At 35.2% G+C, this 19223-nt stretch overlaps 2 protein-coding genes across 3 annotated transcripts; both read right to left on the bottom strand.

The window, feature by feature from the left end:
- Positions 1-755: 755 nt before the first annotated feature.
- Positions 756-15759, bottom strand: LOC126772312 (ionotropic receptor 25a). 2 transcript variants are annotated; one of them, XM_050492610.1, is made up of 12 exons: positions 15561-15759; positions 15338-15487; positions 14922-15224; positions 14430-14844; positions 14197-14311; positions 13716-13955; positions 13127-13515; positions 9658-9861; positions 8165-8350; positions 3301-3633; positions 1676-1916; positions 756-1049 (listed from the first exon to the last, which is right to left on the bottom strand). In XM_050492610.1, the coding sequence occupies exons 1-12, from the start codon at positions 15640-15642 to the stop codon at positions 939-941; spliced, it is 2769 nt and encodes a 922-aa protein (XP_050348567.1). In that variant the 5' UTR covers positions 15643-15759; the 3' UTR covers positions 756-938. The 2 variants fall into 2 exon arrangements, with proteins under 2 accessions (XP_050348567.1, XP_050348568.1); XM_050492611.1 differs by lacking the exons at positions 8165-8350; positions 9658-9861.
- Positions 15760-16097: 338 nt separating this feature from the next.
- On the bottom strand, positions 16098-19040 carry LOC126772437 (brain acid soluble protein 1 homolog). Its single transcript, XM_050492807.1, has 3 exons — positions 18829-19040; positions 17637-17833; positions 16098-17471 (listed from the first exon to the last, which is right to left on the bottom strand). The coding sequence occupies exons 1-3, from the start codon at positions 18849-18851 to the stop codon at positions 17320-17322; spliced, it is 372 nt and encodes a 123-aa protein (XP_050348764.1). The 5' UTR covers positions 18852-19040; the 3' UTR covers positions 16098-17319.
- Between the last annotated feature and the right edge of the window lie 183 nt (positions 19041-19223).

Here is a 19223-nt window from a genome sequence, read left to right as displayed (position 1 = left end):
TTCGAGAAACAGTCCGATTTGGTGGAGGCTCTACAATGTTTTGGGGAGGTATTTCTTTGACGGGACGCACAGAGCTGGTTTTTTTCCGTAATCGTGCTGTTAATGCTGAAACTTACATAACGGACATTCTGGAGCCTCATGTGATGCCTTACGCTGGATATATTGGGATAATTTCCAACTTATGCACGACAACGCACGACCTCACGTCGCTAGAATTGTTAAAGACTATCTCAGGGAAGTCGAAATTCCAGGTATGCAGTGGCCAGCCAATAGTCCGGACTTAAACCCGATAGAGCACCTCTGGGACCAGCTAAAACGTACGGTTCGAGCACGAAATCCATTTCCAGAAACCCTGAATCAACTGGAAGCTGCCCTAACTGAAGAATGGCAACGGACCCCACAGGAAGACATTAAAAAGCTAATCAGGTCACTTAATAGGCGTATGCAGGCAGTGATTAGGTCAAGAGGAGGAAACACTCCCTATTAAAGTAAGATTTAGGCACCCAAATTTAAAAACAAACGGCATAATCGTTTTGTACACAAAAAAATAAAATTGCGTAAAATTTTGTGTTTTCATGTTTTGTCACATATTTACCTAAAAACCTATTTTTTGCGCACTATTTCTGTTTTTGTACAATCCTACAATTGCATTTTTCCATTATCAATCTTAAAAATAAAAATATGTGGAAGTTTAAAACCATACGATAGCTTTTTTACAAAAAATGTAGGTGGGTCGATTTTTTTGGAGGCCAGTGTATTTATGTTTTAAACATAATAATTTTAGGTACTTAATTAGTACGCTTTATATAAATAATCAGAAATAAAATCATTTTTTTATACCATTAATACTTTGATTGAATTTTTATTGCTTAAGGTATTCAACCTTTTACTGTACACGTTCTATTGAAACGGAAAAATAATAGTATAATTTTAAACCTTTAAAATTTAGCTTTTAAATTAGCGAGGCCTAAATTCCTAGACCGGAAATTGAATTTTTCACCTTGTTGTTTAAAGTCGACTTTGTTTTGAACGGACTTCGCTGGCTCCACCTTAAAACGAAAATAATACTCATATAGAAATAATTTAAAAGTATCTTAATTTAATAATAATATCCTGGGACATTATTCACGGCCATCTGATCCCAAACTAAGCAGAGCTTGTACTATGGAAACCAGACAACTGATATATTAGATAAACTACTTTTCTTTTGTAAATACATACTTATACAGATAATTACACCCATACTCAGGACAAACAGACATGTGTATGCACACAAATGTCTGTCCTGGGTGGGAATTGAACCGACAACCTTGGGCGTTAAAGACAACTATCTACTAACCAATCCAACCGGCCCGTTTTTAATTTATTTTTAAATTCTTTTTTCTTCTTATGCCCTTATAACAATCAACAAAAATTAACGATACACATTATCTTATGTATAAAAAAATGTTTTGTTTGTATTAGAGTTGAAAATATGTCCTGTTTTTGCTGCATAAAAACCTTCATCCAAATGCCATTATACCAACTATTAACGCGCAGATAGTATTCGATATATTTTTAACAAAAAAAAAATTAAGTAGTATTTATAATGCCAATTTAGCTGAATTGAAATTAAAGTTTTGTAAAATTAAAATAAATTCGAATTAATTAAAGCCTTTGCGTTAAAATCACATACCCGAGTCACATTACCAACAGTTGGCCGCTTCCTCCACTTGTACCACCAATACTCCACGCCCAATGTCACACAAGCCAAGCCAATGCCCATGAATATCACAATAAACACTCCACCGATGTTTTGAATTGAGATGCCGTCTGATTGATCATCTTGTTTCTCACATTTTATGGCTTGTGGATTATTATTCCACCAATTCTCTTTCAACTTTTCTAGTTTACGCTTGTTCAGGAGCTGCAGTATCCTGGATAATATTTGTTCTGTTATGTTCTGAGATGTGTACACTTTCGTTAGGCGAAAAGCACTTTCGTTAGTCGAAAAGCAAAAGTTTAGAGGTCCTGCGCAATCGTGTCGGGTTTATCGTCCAATCAGGTTATGAAAGTGAAGGAATAGTTAGTGCGCCTGTGTTTGCGTACACATCTGTGAGCTATTTTATAGTCCACAAATGTGTACGAGAATGAGAATAGCCGCCGTAGTCGATATAGGTTAGGTGGATATCAAAAGAAATTTTAATAAGACATTCCCAAAGCACTAGACAGTCAAATGTATACTAGATGTAAATTTTAGACTCTATAGGTATGAGTTATTTCGTAGTCTGTACATTAGTTTCATCATAATCGTAATAATATTCAATAAATATTCACAATTATAATTTATTTCCTAAAATGTACAAAATGTAAACGAATACATATTTTAATAACGACATTTTCAAAAATACATTTTAGATTTAGTGCTTTTAATTATTTTTTTAGTACATTAACAAAATAATGCTATTTTTGAAAAAATGCAAATCATTGTACATGTCGCGTGCGAGTGGAAAACTTAGATAATATGTAGTTAATTTGAATGAAATTGAAACAAATCTTAAGTACCCATAGAAAAATGTTTATCTATTGGTACATTTTGATTTTAAAAAGTTTTGATCTTTACAAGTTTTTTATGCGAGTTGACATTTTTTTTCTCTTTTCTGGCTTGTATTTACGCTATCTGAGCGGACAATATTTTTATTGTAGTAAATTAATTATTCTCTTTGAACGGTATATTCTAATTGAACATCACGAGAAGCTTATAATTCACAAACAGTTATGTTACAACCACATGGGTCACTCATTTATGCATTATACATGACCTCGTAACATTAGCCGACATGTTATGTATGAAAATTGTTCTACCGTCATTGAAAATGCATATGTATTCGTTTGATCTTTGCTTTGAAGGTTCATTTGGCTTCAGGGAAACAATTACCATATAAAATATTAATACAGATAAAAATATTCCGCAGATAAAAAAACAGTAAAAAATGTCAACACATATATAAACAATACATTATGTAAACAAGATTCTTATATAAAATTTTAATTTCACTTTTCTTAAATATTAAATAAAATGATTAGTTATAATATATTAATCGTGATTATTTAAGATCCAAGGTAATGCTATTATTATAACGAAATACCCACAGAGCATATACACCACGGTGCAGTGATCATTGCCTGATGCTGCTACACTTTAGACCACAGGTTTGTTCCATAAAATTTATAAGCAATGTTAATCTTTTCAGTATTATTAGTTGACAAATAAGGATAAATCTATATAAATATCAAACATTATTTTAAATAATGACTTACGCGTTGTTGAACTGATCTTTAAGAGGTGAACCTTGTTGTACGGCTATAGCATATGGTTTTCTAGAAAATTCATCGCCAACCATTTGTAGATCGCAGCTCGTAAGGACATGGTATCTTACGTCTGTGGCATCTCCTAGCCAGGCGAAACCTTCGCTGGAACTCTTAGATGCTCTAACGCGTTCTATAGCTTCTTCTATAGAATTCGGCAGACCAGCTTCTTTCATGGCTTGCCACATTTTGCTGTATTTATCACTTACAGGGTAATCCCATACTGCGAGCTTTGCGCGCTCTACGTCACTCAAACTATCGTTCAGACTCATCTCTTTCCATATCCTGAAATAACAATCAATTACATTAACATAATGTAAAACTTAATATATTTCAATAAACTGATACCATAACAACCGTAATAAAATATTCATGGTACAAAAATGTCTAGTATTACATTTCGTGATCTGAAGAAAATCCCAGCGGGATATAATAAAATATTACATCTACAAGTGCCTGAGATATAGAAACTGTCATGTACATGATACGAGAGATGCAATACTAATGTGGAACTAAAAAAACCCTCAAAATCAATTACTGATTGAAATTTTAAATCATTTCTTCAATATAAAGATACTTTACAATACAGAAATACTTAAATTATGTATTATACTGGTACTGATGTTGTTTAACCAATAATAGATTTTGTATGTTATTAGGTAAAAAATATATCAGCTGATACATAAGCCATTTATTTTAGGTTTAGTCTAAAAATTTATAGTATCAGCACTTATTCGGGCCTAAAAACCATTGAGTTTGAACTTGACCTACATATAAAAAAGCAAAGAAAATTTTAATTCTTCAGTATATTTTAAAATATAAGCAGTAGGAAGCAATATTATATTAAACAATTTAAATATTTTTTACTAATTCAATCAACGTCAAATCCAATAAGATCAATGAATAACATTGGTATTAAATTACAAATGATTTACAAATGCATAGCTTATGCATTTATCACATGTCTAGCTGGTCCTTTTTAAAATACTTCACTAAAGATGTAATCAAAAGTAGAAACATATCAAGCGATTATGATTACACATTTTGATACGTTTATATATTTATATAAATCCTGGGTGTTAATAACAAAAAATATTATTAAATATTTTATAAACAGAATGGAGTTATTGTAGGTTCGCTGGTGGGGTACCCTGACTTCTGAATTTATTATCTCAAATGATAATCGTAAGCCTCTTTATTACCACCAGCGTAATAAAGAACGACCTTTAGGTCTCGTGAATTATTTTCACAATTAATGTAAAGTCGGAAAAAATATGTTATCTTGGTTACTTGACCGATAAAAAGATAAAGTTGTTTGATACAGCGATATCTTAACGTGTGAAAACAAATTCCATGTATACATTCATACATATATACGAGCTATTTTTAGATTGTTTAATGATAAAATTTAGTTTCATAATCGTATACGAATATCGTTATGTTTCCGTTAATCTCCTTCGTTTGTTGTCATCATATGTTGTCATTGTATACAGAATTATATTTCTTTTCGTAAACATGCAAATAGGTCATTCAATATTCAAATATCTTAGAGAGTAGTGTCGAAAACATTTGAATACCTTTCATTATAATCTCATTTTCAATCAACAATGGAATGTTTTGTTATGACTATGTGGTACCTATTAGTACCTTTTTTTTCCGCTGTACCTGTATGTGGGGCTCGCCGCCGCTGAAGGCGCCGGAATACCCACCAAAAAACCAGCGATACCCACACCGTCTTTTCGGGGGACGCCACGGGATCGCTTGCGCATACTACCGTGACGTCCCGACGGTAGGCCCGCCTCTGCAAGCCTCCAAATTCTAAGGGGTTCTCGGGTTACAGACACCCTCTAGCCCCGGCGACATTTACGGCGGGAGGAGAAGGTTTGCATAGCGCCAACGTCTTCTCCCCGGTCTTCTTCGGCGAAGCGGGTCAGCGGAAGCACTGTACTCACGCTCCCGCTCCGCGGCCTCCTTCTGCGACATGACGTTTTCGCAAAAAGAGATCATCTCCTTCCAGCCCCTTTCGCTACCGATCATGGCGTTTATCACGCTCAGCAGCGAGAGGTCTCCGCCTACAATGGCCGCCAGGTAATGGCGCTGAGGCCCCCATGCAGCACACTCAATCAGGGTGTGACGCGCCGTGTCCGAAGGCGCGCCGCACTCGTGGCAGGAGGGAGTGACCTCCCACCTCGCTATCTGGTGCAGATACCTACCGAAGCAACCGTGCCCGGTAAGTACCTGCGTCAGCCTGAATGTGAGTGTGCCGTGACTCCGTTCCACCCAGCGACTCAAGTGGGGACGGACCGCCTCCACTGTCGCCAGGCCTGCTGAGGGGGACCCCAGGTCCTCCTCCCACCTGCGAATCAAGGCTCGCTGGGCTAGAGCCCTGACTCGCTCCACCTCCGCCAATCCTGGACGGTCGCCACTCGACCTCGCTTCCACCCGGAACCGGTACACTTCCGCAAGCACCTCTGCCTGGAGTTCCCAAGGCGGATCGCTCGCGAGAAGTGTCGCTGCCGTCCATGACACTGTACGGTAACCACGTATCACTCTCACCGCTATGACTCTCTGTGGTCTCCGAAGAAGAGCCTTGTTACGAGCAGTGAGAGCGTCCACCCAGATGGGTGCACCGTACAGCACCATGGAGCGCACCACACTAGCGTATAATCGCCGGCAAGGTGTTTCCGGCCCTCCTACGTTGGGTAGAAGGCGGCCCAAGGCGGCAGCGGCGTTGATGAGCTTCGGGCTGAGTTGGACAAAATGCTGCCCGAAGCTCCATCTTCCATCCAGAATCAGGCCCAGATACCTCATCTGGGCCTGCACCTTAATCACCGTTCCCTGGACGGTGATAGATGCACCTCGACGTGGACCGTGGAATAGGAGGGCCTCCGTTTTTGTTACAGAGACCCTCAAGCCCAGCATCCTGATTCGATCCATCGTGAGCGACACTCCGACCTCAGCCAAGCGGGCTGCCTCCTGAAAAGTACGTCCCGTCGCTGTGATGAGGGTGTCGTCCGCGTAGCATAGCACCCCCATCCCGGGAAGGACGGGTGACCGCAGGAGCCAGTCAAAGCCGACGTTCCACAGGATTGGACCGAGAACCGACCCCTGTGGAACGCCGCAGCCTACTCGACGCCGGACAAGTCGCCCATCGCCCCCCTCATAGAGGACCACCCTACCTATTAGTACCTATCATAACATAGACATTTTTTCATAATGTTACATTTTTAATGATGACCATTTTATAGACTACTCAGTGCTGAACACATAATTTCCGCTTCAGACATAATATGTATTCCTTATAGTATCCTTGCGTTTGTAAGTTGTAGGGTATGTATGGCATGAAGGTTGACTGTTTTTGGGTGGGTGTATGTAAGCTAAGCCCAAAAGGCCTACGCCCATACAGAACCTATATTCAACCTTATAATAATAATAATATTTTTACTGGTGGTAGAGCTTTGTGCAAGCTCTTCTGGGTAGGTACCACCCACTCATCAGATATTCTACCGCAAAATAGCAGATAGTACTCGGTATTGTTGTGTTCCGGTTTGAAGGGTGAGTGAGCCAGTGTAATTACAGACACAAGGGACATAACATCTTAGTTCCTAAGGTTGGTGGCGCTTTGGTGATGTAAGCGATGGTTAGAATTTCTTACAATGCCAACGTCTATGGACGTTGGTGACCACTTACCATTAGGTGGCCCATATGCTCGTCCGCCTTCCTATTCTATTAAAAAAAACCTTTAGAGACAAACTGATTCGTAACGTAGTCCGATTATAATAAGACTCTTTAAATTAGACTCTTTAAGATAGAAAAATCGTAATTCATAAGAGAACTGTTTGTTGATAATAGTAACAATCACAACACATTTATTGCTACATGAGACCGATGATCCAAAAGCACATGAAATAAATCATACACAATTTTTCACTTCACAATACACTTACACACTTTTTTATTTTAGATGTTGGCGAAATGCCGTCCCATCGGATTATACCTTGCACATCTGTGTTAGTTCTTTTGGGAATGGCGTCTGGTCGAAATTGGACAGCAGGACATCATCATCATGTTGACAATTAATTTGAAGAGCAGTTGCTTTGTAGTTAGTAGCCGATGAAATGGTCACTTAAAACGTAAACAATACCCTGTACTTGATAACTCTAATTAAATATTTAATTCGAATGCTCTCAACACATACGAGTTTATGTAAGTAATTTATATATATCAGCAGTATAAAGATACAACACAGATGGAATTTACTTTACAAAATGACGTTTTATTTTTCTTTTAAAATTTTCTTATTCTTATAGCATTCGAGTATATTTTTATTGATCGTCGTTTCCAATTATTCCAAACATTTGGGATCGGCGCTGTATAAATCGCATGGAAAGCAATCAGCAGACTTATATGATTTTTTTTTTGTTTTTTCACGCAGTGGAAACCTTCAGAAGGTACCATGGGGCTCCCATTGGGAGGAACTGGGTTGATGTGGACTGATTGGGCGAATGTTATCTTACCCCCCGCGCTCCTCGCTAGTGCATACGGCAGCGCGAGGACATCCTCCTCAGGGAGACTTATATGACCTAGTGCAAGTCTGACGTTGATTAGGAGGATGCAATTAAAAGAAAAAAACACCGCACGGCTACCACACGTTGCACACGTTCTAAATTCAGTGAATACCACAAATAATAAACCATTATTAAATAATATTAACACCATTACCAAAGTGTTAAGCGTATTGTATCAACGCATCATATTTGTGAACATCATAGTAGTCTAAATCACATGAAATGTATAAAATAGTCTGAATACTTACTCGTAAAATTTTACTTCAATGTTGGCCATCCTCTCAAAATACGTCATAGCTGAAGAACCATTCAGCGGCGCGTATTGTATCTTATACTGTTTCGAGAGGTCGTCTAAAGATTCAATAGGAGTATCCAAACGAGAAACAGTTAGGAAAGCCGCTAGATTTGCCGTGTATGATGCTATTATGATGAAGCTAAAAATATGTATTATATAAGAGCTGAACATTATACTGAACTGGTCATTATACAAAAAAATCCACAATTTGGACATTATGTCAATAAGTTAGTATGGGCTAGATATTATTTTAAAAATTATTCTTCTTAGTAGTTGGTTAATGCCACAATTCATTGTATTTCAGTTATTTGAAATTTCTATTGAAGTACTTGTTTAACGGGACTATGCAATACATTTAAGTTTTACAAAATATTACACGAGTTTCGTAAAAAAAACAATGCTTATATACAATATTTGAAACCCGCATGAAAACTTGAGTACGAGAACTGCCATGTTTATCTTGCTTTAGATTGAATTTCCGTATTCTTCAAGTTTGAATATAAAGAGGTTTCAACCTATATGTATATTCTCTTAACAATATGATTGTACAACTTTGAATACATATATTAACATATATGATATATGCTAAAACACTACACACTTCGCTAGTTTTTTGAAATACAAATAGAGAATAATATTAATTCATTTAAAACATGATTATTAATTATTTTTTTATTCAGCTAAGATATATAAAGTTTATTATTAAGTTTATCCTTCAAAGATACTCCGAGCATAGCTCGCTCCATAGGACGCTGAGCGACTTTAAATTTGTGGACTAGTCCCGCAGTTAGTGTCCACGTTTCGGCACCGTATGTCATGGCAGGCAAGACGCATTGGTTGAAGACTTTCGTCTTCAAACATTGCGGTATAGACGACTTGAGGACTTGACGAAGGTTGCCAAATGCTGCCCATCCCAAGCGAATTCTTCGATCGGCTTCCTTCTCGAAGTTGTTCCTACCGACTTGTATTATCTGTCCTAGGTAGGTATATTCACTAACAACTTCGAGAGGTTTCCCCTCGACGTATATCGGTCCCGGCACGACATGCCTATTGAACATGACCTTGGTCTTGTCCAAGTTCTTTGAAGGATAATATCAGAAATGAGATTATCCTGAAAAGAACCGGAGTCACCGACATAGCTTGCAAAATTAGCAGGCTGAAGTGGCAGTGGGCTGGTCACGTATGTCGTAGGACCGATGGCCGTTGGAGCAGACGAGTCCTAGAGTGGAGACCGCGAATCGGCAAGCGCAGCGTGGGGCGCCCTCCAGCCAGGTGGACCGACGACCTTAAGAAGGTGGCGGGCACCAACTGGATGCGGAAGGCGGAGAACAGGGAGCTTTGGCGCACCTTGGGAGAGGCCTATGTTCAGCAGTGGACAACGATTGGCTGTTGATTGATTGATTGATTGATTGATATAAAGTTTTAGTTTATAAAGAAAAACTATACCCAAAAAGCCACCAAGTAGCAGCAAGCAACCGTCCGGAGAGATTCTTCGGCGCTTCCCCGCCTCCTTGGGGAGTTAGTGACGTCATACAGAACCAGAGACACTCCTTAAGCGTAAACTCTCGCTTTTCTTCGTCATCTCTATATTTCTCGCGATTGTTTTGGTAACTATATGGACTCCATTTATCAAATATCCACATAAGAAAACTGTAAATTTTATTTTCAATTAAACCAGTTAATTTTCTTAGCGTTATACAGGTAACAAGTCTCTTAGGGTTTTTACCGATGATCAAAAACATACTTTGCTTTTTTTAATATAGAATTATTGTCAGCAACAACCGGGGTCTTTATGTGCTCTCTGACCTTTAAAACAACAAGAGTAAACCTAATATCTAAACGGACTAAGAATATCTACATTATTTAAAACCATTACGCATAAACGGAAAGTCGAACTATGAGAATTTTTTGTAAAAAACTCGGATATGATTAAATTAAGAAAAAAATACTTATTTAAATAATATTTAGAGCCCTTGACAAATAATAATTTAAACTTATTAAAATACTCTTATATCCATAATATAAGTATCATATTACCTATTATTCGCAAAATAGCGAATTCCTTGCATGGTGTTAAATGTCATATAAATGTTTTCTATACTGTGTCAGGGCTCTTTAACGACGATATCAATGTCGGACATGCATGGGAATAACGAAGGTGAAATAGATAAAGACACACGTAAATGTTATGTGGCAATTCCATTAAGTTATTTATTTATTTTTTTATAAATCAAAAAATACGTCTGGTCAAATTGATTTGTTGCCTTTAAAGGAATGATTCGAGGTTATTTCTAATGAGTACTAAAAAAAGTATAAAAGCTACCACATTATATAAAACAAAATGTAAATTAAAATAAATTAAAAAAACTGTTTTTATCTTGAGGGTAAAGAATACCAAACAACGGCATAAATATCGCACCTTGAATACCAAAAAGTATTGATATATATTTTTATTTTTGGATATTTAAACATAACCTGAACCCTTTGTGCCCCGCCCTTGTTTGACCTAAAACACCCTATTTGGAACAGACGTGATTTTTGTAGCTAACTTTCGCTTAAATGAACAATTACACAAAAGGTAAATACTAGGATCGAAAGGCTCTAATAAAAACACGATTTTGTTTCAGACAGTACCTGGTCTACTTATCAAACAACAACCAGGGAAAACGGAAGCGGAACATTCCGCACAATTCCAACTGAAAGCTTACTCCATGAATACATGTCCCAAAGGACATGTCCTGTTGTTTATATAAATATTCATATGGATAAAAACCTTTTTGTTTCTAATTAAATAAAAAATATAGCAAGTAAAAATTTCAATGAAACTAAAATACTTCCTAGACAATTAATTAGCACTCCTTGATAACAACTTCCACCGACAATTGAAACACTTGTTTGCCTTTTCAATTTACATATACTTTAGATCCGTCTTTTTAATACTATTTTTATTTGATAGATAAATCTTAATAAATACTTAATACGTAAGGTTTTCTTTAATGTGTACCCTACATTTAAAATGAACTGTATTTAAATTATTGAGATAAATAGTTTTCCATTTCAGCGGAAACTCATACAAATTTGAAAATATAATATCAAACAATACAGATTATACTTAAAAATAAAAAATATATATTTATGTAATAAAAAAAGAAAATTTCATAATGTCATTAAGTGTCAGAAGAAAATCGTAGCTATATAGCCATTAGATTTATTATAATACGATTATCACGGTTACCAAGTATGATTAGTTATTCCTAGTTCGACCTCGTTCGACAAAATCAGATAAGAAATACATAATGGATTCAGGTGGGCATCGGTCTATTGATCGCATGAAATATAATGTCATAGTGTTATTAACTTTGTATGTCAACTGTCTAACAAAATGAAAGAAATATCTGTTTAAGTTACCATCCGGAACGATTATAAGTCTGTACGTTTTGGCGTTTAAAGATTAGTAGAAAAATCAGTCAAATAGTCTGTGCAATAACTAACAATGACGTTTTTAATGGCAAAATTTTAAAGTATTTACTAAGTCAGATTAATTGCAATCCGAGTCAGAATGACACAATGGAAAGAACACGTAGATCTTAAACGATGATCGCGAGTTCAAATAAGGACAAACACTAATAAGTTTCGCATGCTTAATTTATATTTACATCCCATGCTCGATGTTGATAAAAAATTAATTGGGCATGCTGGTGTCGGATGTAAGTCTGCTTCTGTATATCCATCATGCCCTAAAGAATCAGCGTTCAGCATGAACTCTATCTTCTCCGCGACAGTTACATATTTTTAATTGTTTCGAAATTTCATTTCAATAACATTTAGCGTATTCATTGTTTTGAACTACTGGTTTAAATAAGCCTGGTATTTATTGCTTTGTGAATAGCGTGAATTACAAGGAAAAGATAAATAAGAGCCGTGTCACTTGTCTTATAATAATGTTAACGTTTACCTTTGAAATAAATTAACAGATTGAAATAAATGAGTACACACTTAGGATTGGTTAAATTAAACAAATCATTAATAATTATTAAAAATAAACTGTACCGATAAAAAATAGTAATTTTAATATTATTTTTTATTTTTATAAATTTTCAAGATTTAATTATAATTTTCTTCTGTAATTGGTATTGGTAAATCCATTTTATATTTATGTTTCAATTAGGGATTTATTATCTGACTATAGTTACTATCAACTTATATCATATAACTAACTATATCATATAACTAAGCAATTAAATACAAGACTTTAACTACCGCATTTATTCTTATTCATGGAGCGTGAAAATATATATGTAGGTATAAAATATGACACTCGTTATAAAATAGTTATTCTTTTGAGTCTAAAATGTATAGGTATTTTATGCCCTACCTTATCGTAAAAATAATATGTTCTAAATTTGAAAACAATCGTATAAGAAACAAGTTTTCTAATAGAAAAATAATAAAAGTTGTGCATGAAACCGGCGCCGTGAGACTTTATTTAGATTTTTTTTATTTGATAGGCACGCGTATTCATAAAATATGTCTGATTGAAGTAAAGTTTATTGGAAATTAACATAAAGGTAAATTTTAGCAATATTTTAAATGCATATGCATACTATATAACATTACATATTTTTTATATTATTTATGTAAAATAGCTTTAGTTATAGGCAGCTAAAGTGTATTAATACACACACAGTACATCAAATGAAATAAAATAAATTTAAATGGTTCAATTCTATTTGTATAAACATTGCTCGCGCTTACATTGTGTTTATTCGCAGAAACCGCGACGTCGTTATCCTTCAGTCGTCTAGTGATAAGCTAATTTATAAACATTCTAAATTCAGACTTGCCATGGGTGTTATATATTTTCGAATTCTTGCCATGCCATGGGTGTTATATATTTTCGAATTCTTTAACTCACCTCGTGAAAAAATATGCCGCTAAAATAGACAACCAGACATCGTTTTCCAAAACTGTGAGGAACTTGAACAATGACGTAGGTGTAATCGGTAACTTCATTAAAATAGTTATTCCGACCAAGTCGTAATACGGTACGGTAAAATCGACTACATTTTCTCTTTCCGCCATCACTGATAATGATGTTAGCCCGATATCAGCCCTTTTTTCAATCAGTTCTTTTATTATTCCATTCCAATTACCATTTTCATCCATAGTACCAAAATTACCGTCCGGCGATAGTGATATTTCGTAGTCAAACTTAACAATTTGTCGAATTTCCTCTATTAGGTCAATACAATAACCTTTAAAACCTTTCGGTGATTCGTCATCTCTTATAATAAATGGTTGTTGCTGTAAGCGAATAATATTATTCAGATATATATCAATTCATATTAAAAATAAATATCACAAAATTTTGTATATAAATAATAATAATAAAAACGTTACACGTATAAAAGCTAATAAAGACATAATTGTTTACACAAGTGTAGCTAAGTAAACGACTGAATTTTATCAAATGGAGTTTAAACAATTTCAGTTCATTAACCTACCTCGACTGTTATAATTCTGTATACAAGTTGTGCTGAATAATCACTCATATTATCAGGGTCTGTTAAAGATAATGGATTTAAGAGTCCAGCTTTCCATGAACCTAAAGACCGACTTCCGATAGATGCCCCATCTTTAATAGTAACCGCTGTTAAATCTGTGCTGAATTCCATAAAACTCCTACCGTTCATAGGGTCATCTTCCGGTAAATAAAAGGGAGCATAGGTAGGCGTCTCTTTTACCTACGATAATAATAACAAAATTATTTATAATCGAAGAGAGAGGAGTTTGAATTGTTTAGTCTTTGCCTATTTATATATATAGAGAATGATATTCCATCATTAATAATAGCTATTATCCAGACCTAGAGCCAGAAGTCATTCGGCCAGAAGAGCATTGTTATATTATAATTTAAATTACAACAAATTAAGAAGGAAACCTAAGGAAGTCTATGGAAAATTTTAAAACTGACATTTTGCGTACCTCTTGGAAAGCAGTTTTAAGATCCAAGGTCCTGTTTGGAGTATTCTTACCATCGTAATCGTCGCAATTGATATATTTCATATCATTTGGCCACTTGCCAGAGTCCAGCATTGATCTGGAAATTCATAAAACGTTTGCTCATGGAATATGCCAGGTTATAATTAGATGATCTATATAAAACGCGTGCGCTAAATTGGAAATAACCAACATTATGAATAGCAAAAGGTCATTACTTGATTGCTAAAAATGTTCGCAAGGAAAGGTCGAAATAAAAGGCAGAGGTGATTTCAGGCTCCCCATTCATGCTGTACGTTGTTTTAATTTTCCCTAAGCGATCCCTACTTTTTACATCAGGCGTTGGTCTCATATAGACAATAGTAGCATCTTTACATCCACAGCCTATATCTCCTTTGTCTAAAGACAACGCAAACCACGCGGTTTTTCTGCCAAAGTATTGGTTCTCATTAGCTGCATCTAGAACATTCTTTATGGTCCTCAAACTGCCGATGATAAAGAAGTTAACTATATCGAGTTCTCGTAAACTTCTTAGTTGAGTCTTTATTTCATCCTTACTGAAACTTTTTACTGGTGTTATGACATGACGCGTCGGGATGTTTTGTAGAAGAGATTTGTATTTGTGATCCATAACTGCAACAAACATTTATAAAATACTCGAAATCAAACGGTTTAAATAAGTTTACATTATATCAAAACATCATACTAACCAAAGAATTCATCAAAAATAATGGCGGCATTAGTAATATCTTGCTTGATTACAATTGCTCTTATTGATTCAGGTAGAATATCTGCAGGTGGCATGATTTGTAAGAGATATTTAGTCTGGTTTGTTGAGAGAGTACGCCATTGCCTTAAATCACCTGCTTGTCCGAAAGATCCAGAAATAGTTGGCAGTGCCAATGCCGCAGTAAACGATTTAATAGTTTCCGAACCGACTCCGGTCATAGTAAAATCTAACACGACATGTGGCGTTTTCTTTGCAGACAACATGTCATTATATTTTCTGCAAACTGATATAACGCCATAAGTTTTAAGAAACTATTAAGTGTTAAGCTATTTGTTGATACAGTTATAAATATATTTTTTTGTATAAAATCCAACGTAAAATGATAAATTTATTTACCATTTTCTAGAAATGCCTTGGCGTCAGAGCGATTTCCCACCACTATGACAGGATCTACAGCAAGACCAAGACTAGGGTTACGCCTTACATACTCCTTAGCTACTTCAAAAGATTTTTCAGCTAGTGCGTTATTTTCTTCATTTATAAGTACTAAAAAAGTTTGTTTTAATAATGATAAATGGTTTTATTAATATTATTATCAATGACTGTATAACGAACTTACAAACGTTAATATTTTGCGTGGTCTGTGAAATCGAAGATGGAATATTAAAAAATACGCCCCAAAGTACGACAAAGAACTTCATTTCACTAGTATTTGCTAAGTCAGGCGATGTGTCTCCACCTAATAGCGATAACCGTATACTAAGCTGAGCAAGACTATTGTGTACTATCTAGTTACCACGGTGATGTCCGGCCTTGATTCGCCCCAGTAATTTGTTTTCCAAACTCATCACTTACTGGTTTTATTTACAGGGTAACACATACATATTATTTACTTATTATTATTGCGTGCCTTTTATAAGGGTATATTTCTATAATATACAATTCTAGATACATTTTTAATGATTACTTCTAAACTTATTAAAAAATGTATCTGATCAATGCAAGGGCGCTTATATAGTTTTTGTTTGAATCGAATATTTTTATAATTACTTTGTATGATATTTATAGTTTATTGGTATTATTATATAACAAATGATTTTAGGAAAATCTATTATTTTCTTTTAAAATTTTCAGTTTTATAAAATAAAAACAGTAATTGATTGGACTATTTTATTGCCAGAAACCTTTTACAAACACTGACTTCACAATAACTAGTGTTAACTGTACAAACTACACTTCTAGTACTAGATGAACTTCGAATAATATTGAAAAATTTGAACAATATGTATTGTCAAATAATTATAATCTGAAAAAAGTTAGTCAAAATCTTAATATAATATATTCCTTAGCTTGGAACTTTGTCTCAAAAATTTGTTGCAGAATAAAATGAGGATTCATATCCACAAGGATTTACTATATATTTATCTTACATTCGAGGTTTGTAATCTATCACATATTAATGAGAAGCAAATAAATTAGAAAAAAAAAAACAGATATACGAAAAATAAAGACCCATAGAATTCAAAATAGCACACAAAAATAAGTATGTTAATATGAACTATCACCTTATTTGTCAACTTTGAACTTTATAATTTTCAAATCTTATAATTATTAGTGCAATGCGAACCCTTTAATTTGACAATGCAGAATAGATCACAGCATTTTACAACACTCTTATCTGATCTTACCTGTTACAGCCCTCACTGTGAAGCAAGAGCAAAAGTTCACATGCACTTAAACCCAAGTCAAAGGAATGTTTAAATGGTTAAGTAATAATGCCTATGTAATATAAATGTGCGACATTTAACTGCTAACTTAAATTTACAACTGAATTATTTATCTAAACACTTTAATTAACCTTAAGTTTATATAAAATCCTTGTATTACAGAAGCTGTTTATATAAGTCGCATCGTTCACAGAACGGATTGTGAATTGATTTCACACTGGGTGAATTACTTTGGCAGTATCTACTGGCGGAATAGTTGACCAATATGTGTTACACTTTCATCAATCCATCCATCTAATGGTCTGCTGAAATAGACACCGATACGCAAAAACAGCATACAACACCAATTCGAAACTTTCATTTGTTCAGTTCACTGCGATGCATATCTGACATGACTGATATAACAATTTACACTTTACAGGTACTTCACAGGTAAGTTAAATATGCATTTATATTATAAACCTAAAATTAGTGTGGTCACAAAAGGGCCCAACTCGCAATATAATAAAGTGTACAAATACATAACAATGTGTAAAAACTATAGTTTTGGCATTGTGTAAATGTATAGAGGATATGTATCAGTCTAATTAGAGTTGAACCCTAATGAACAAAGGATGCATTGCAGTAAACCAAGTACAGTATAGGTAAAGTTTAGGCTTTTGCCTCTTCTTCCGCCGGAGTGGCTTCCTCCGCTGGAGGAGCTTCCTTTGCAACTTTTGCCTTTTTCTCAGGTGTTGTCTTCTCAGAGGCATCACCATTGTCGGTGGCTACAGATTTCCTCTTTACACCAGTTTCTTTCTTTTCTGAAAAATAAAATTTACTTTAGTAAATGAACTATTTATCAATATAAATTAAATCTACTTGGTGACTGCAGCAATAGGTGATGGGTTTACTGATTACAACAGTTAATTTGTACTTCTATTTTGGATAGAGGTACCACACATATTGAAAATAAAGATGGAAAATACCTGTGGCCTCTCCATTCTCAACTGCATCATTGCTTTCGTCGCCGTTTTCTGCAGGAGTTTCCTCAGGAGCATCTCCACTACCATTTTCTTCCTTGCCATTGCTTTCCACAGACTCTGCGTCTTTCTTAGCAGGAGATTTCTTCACTGGGGACTCTTTTGGTGCCTCAGTAGAGGTAACTTCTTCAGGTGCGACATCTCTGAAAAAACATAAATTAGAATGAATACACATTTAGTTACTTAAAAATATTTTATTTTTAGACGTAAAACTAAAATATTTAGTCTGAATATAAATTTACTAAAAATTTATCATGTCTTTTCGTAATTATTTTTGGCGCCGAAAATAAGAAACAAAACAAAAGTTGTATAACCAACTTTAATACGAATAATGTAAATGAAAGGAAAAAAATAAGTTCATCGGCGTAACATAGTACCTATTTACCGAGTGGAGCGATATCAGGGAAATGTGCCGGAACAAAAACAAGTGGCAATTGTTGCGCAAGGCTGTCTTCACGCAGGTGGGAAAGTAACAAGGAAAATAAACGCATGTGATGGCTGAATCAATAAGTTAAACCAGTAGATTGCCTCGAGACGTGGACTCGAAAGCGTTAAAAATAACTAATGACAACACGCGGCCCTCGCGAGCGGCAATAACGTAACCGACGAGTTGCAAAACTAACAAGTCTCAGCAAATTTGAAACAAGCGCGCGCCGATGACGCTACCGCGCCGGCACGCTGCGCACACAGCGCCATCTTGAACCAACGTAAAGCGACTCGCGTTCGCCGGCGTGCTTTCAATTTTCCCGTTAATTATATAGATGGAAACAGCTTTATCCACTTATTTACTTAACTTATCGAAGACTATATAGTTTAAGTATATTGTTCTTTGATTTACTTAAGCGCTGAGATAACCAAATGCAAACTGTTTGATTAGTCTCACTTTCCCGCGTGTATCAGCGTCGAACAACTAAATATTAAAAACTTATAAAAGAGAAAAAAAATAATCCTGTCACATGTAAATAAACTTTAAAATTATTATGAGTATAAAAATTCTAAGTCAATTCGTATAAACAACACAAAACATATATGAAACAAAATAAAGGAAGCCATTTTGATCACGTTTCGGAAGCCGCCAAAAATAAAAAAATAACTTGAACTAATAGATAGTTGACATTACGAGACACTATAAACTTACTTTTTGACGGCTGCGTCTGCCATTGTTATAATAAGTTATAAAATTATTTGTAATTACAAATAAAAGTATCCGACACGTGCTACGCACTACGTACAACAATGTTCACTGCACAAACACCGACGACCAAATGAAGGAGAAAGAAAGACAAAAATGTGCTCGACGTTTTGCGGGGCCGCGCGCTTGTAGTGAAGTTTACGCGCCAACTTCGCTATATGAAATAACAAGACCCTAAAACACGTAGGTTAGAGTAAGATAGCTGTAGATAAACAATCCATCTTTAAACAACCTTGAATTCCTTAAGCAACGTTAGGCGGGAAATATCTCCCTTGCTCTGTCTTGTTTGAAAAACATGAATCGTTAAAATGTTACATCGCGCAGAAAATATAAATTGTATA

The sequence above is a fragment of the Nymphalis io genome, chromosome 12 (assembly GCF_905147045.1).
Source record: "Nymphalis io chromosome 12, ilAglIoxx1.1, whole genome shotgun sequence".
Classification (NCBI taxonomy): Eukaryota; Metazoa; Arthropoda; class Insecta; order Lepidoptera; family Nymphalidae; genus Nymphalis; species Nymphalis io.
Note: the sequence above shows the minus strand (reverse complement) of the source record. Positions and strands in the feature narration are given on the sequence as shown.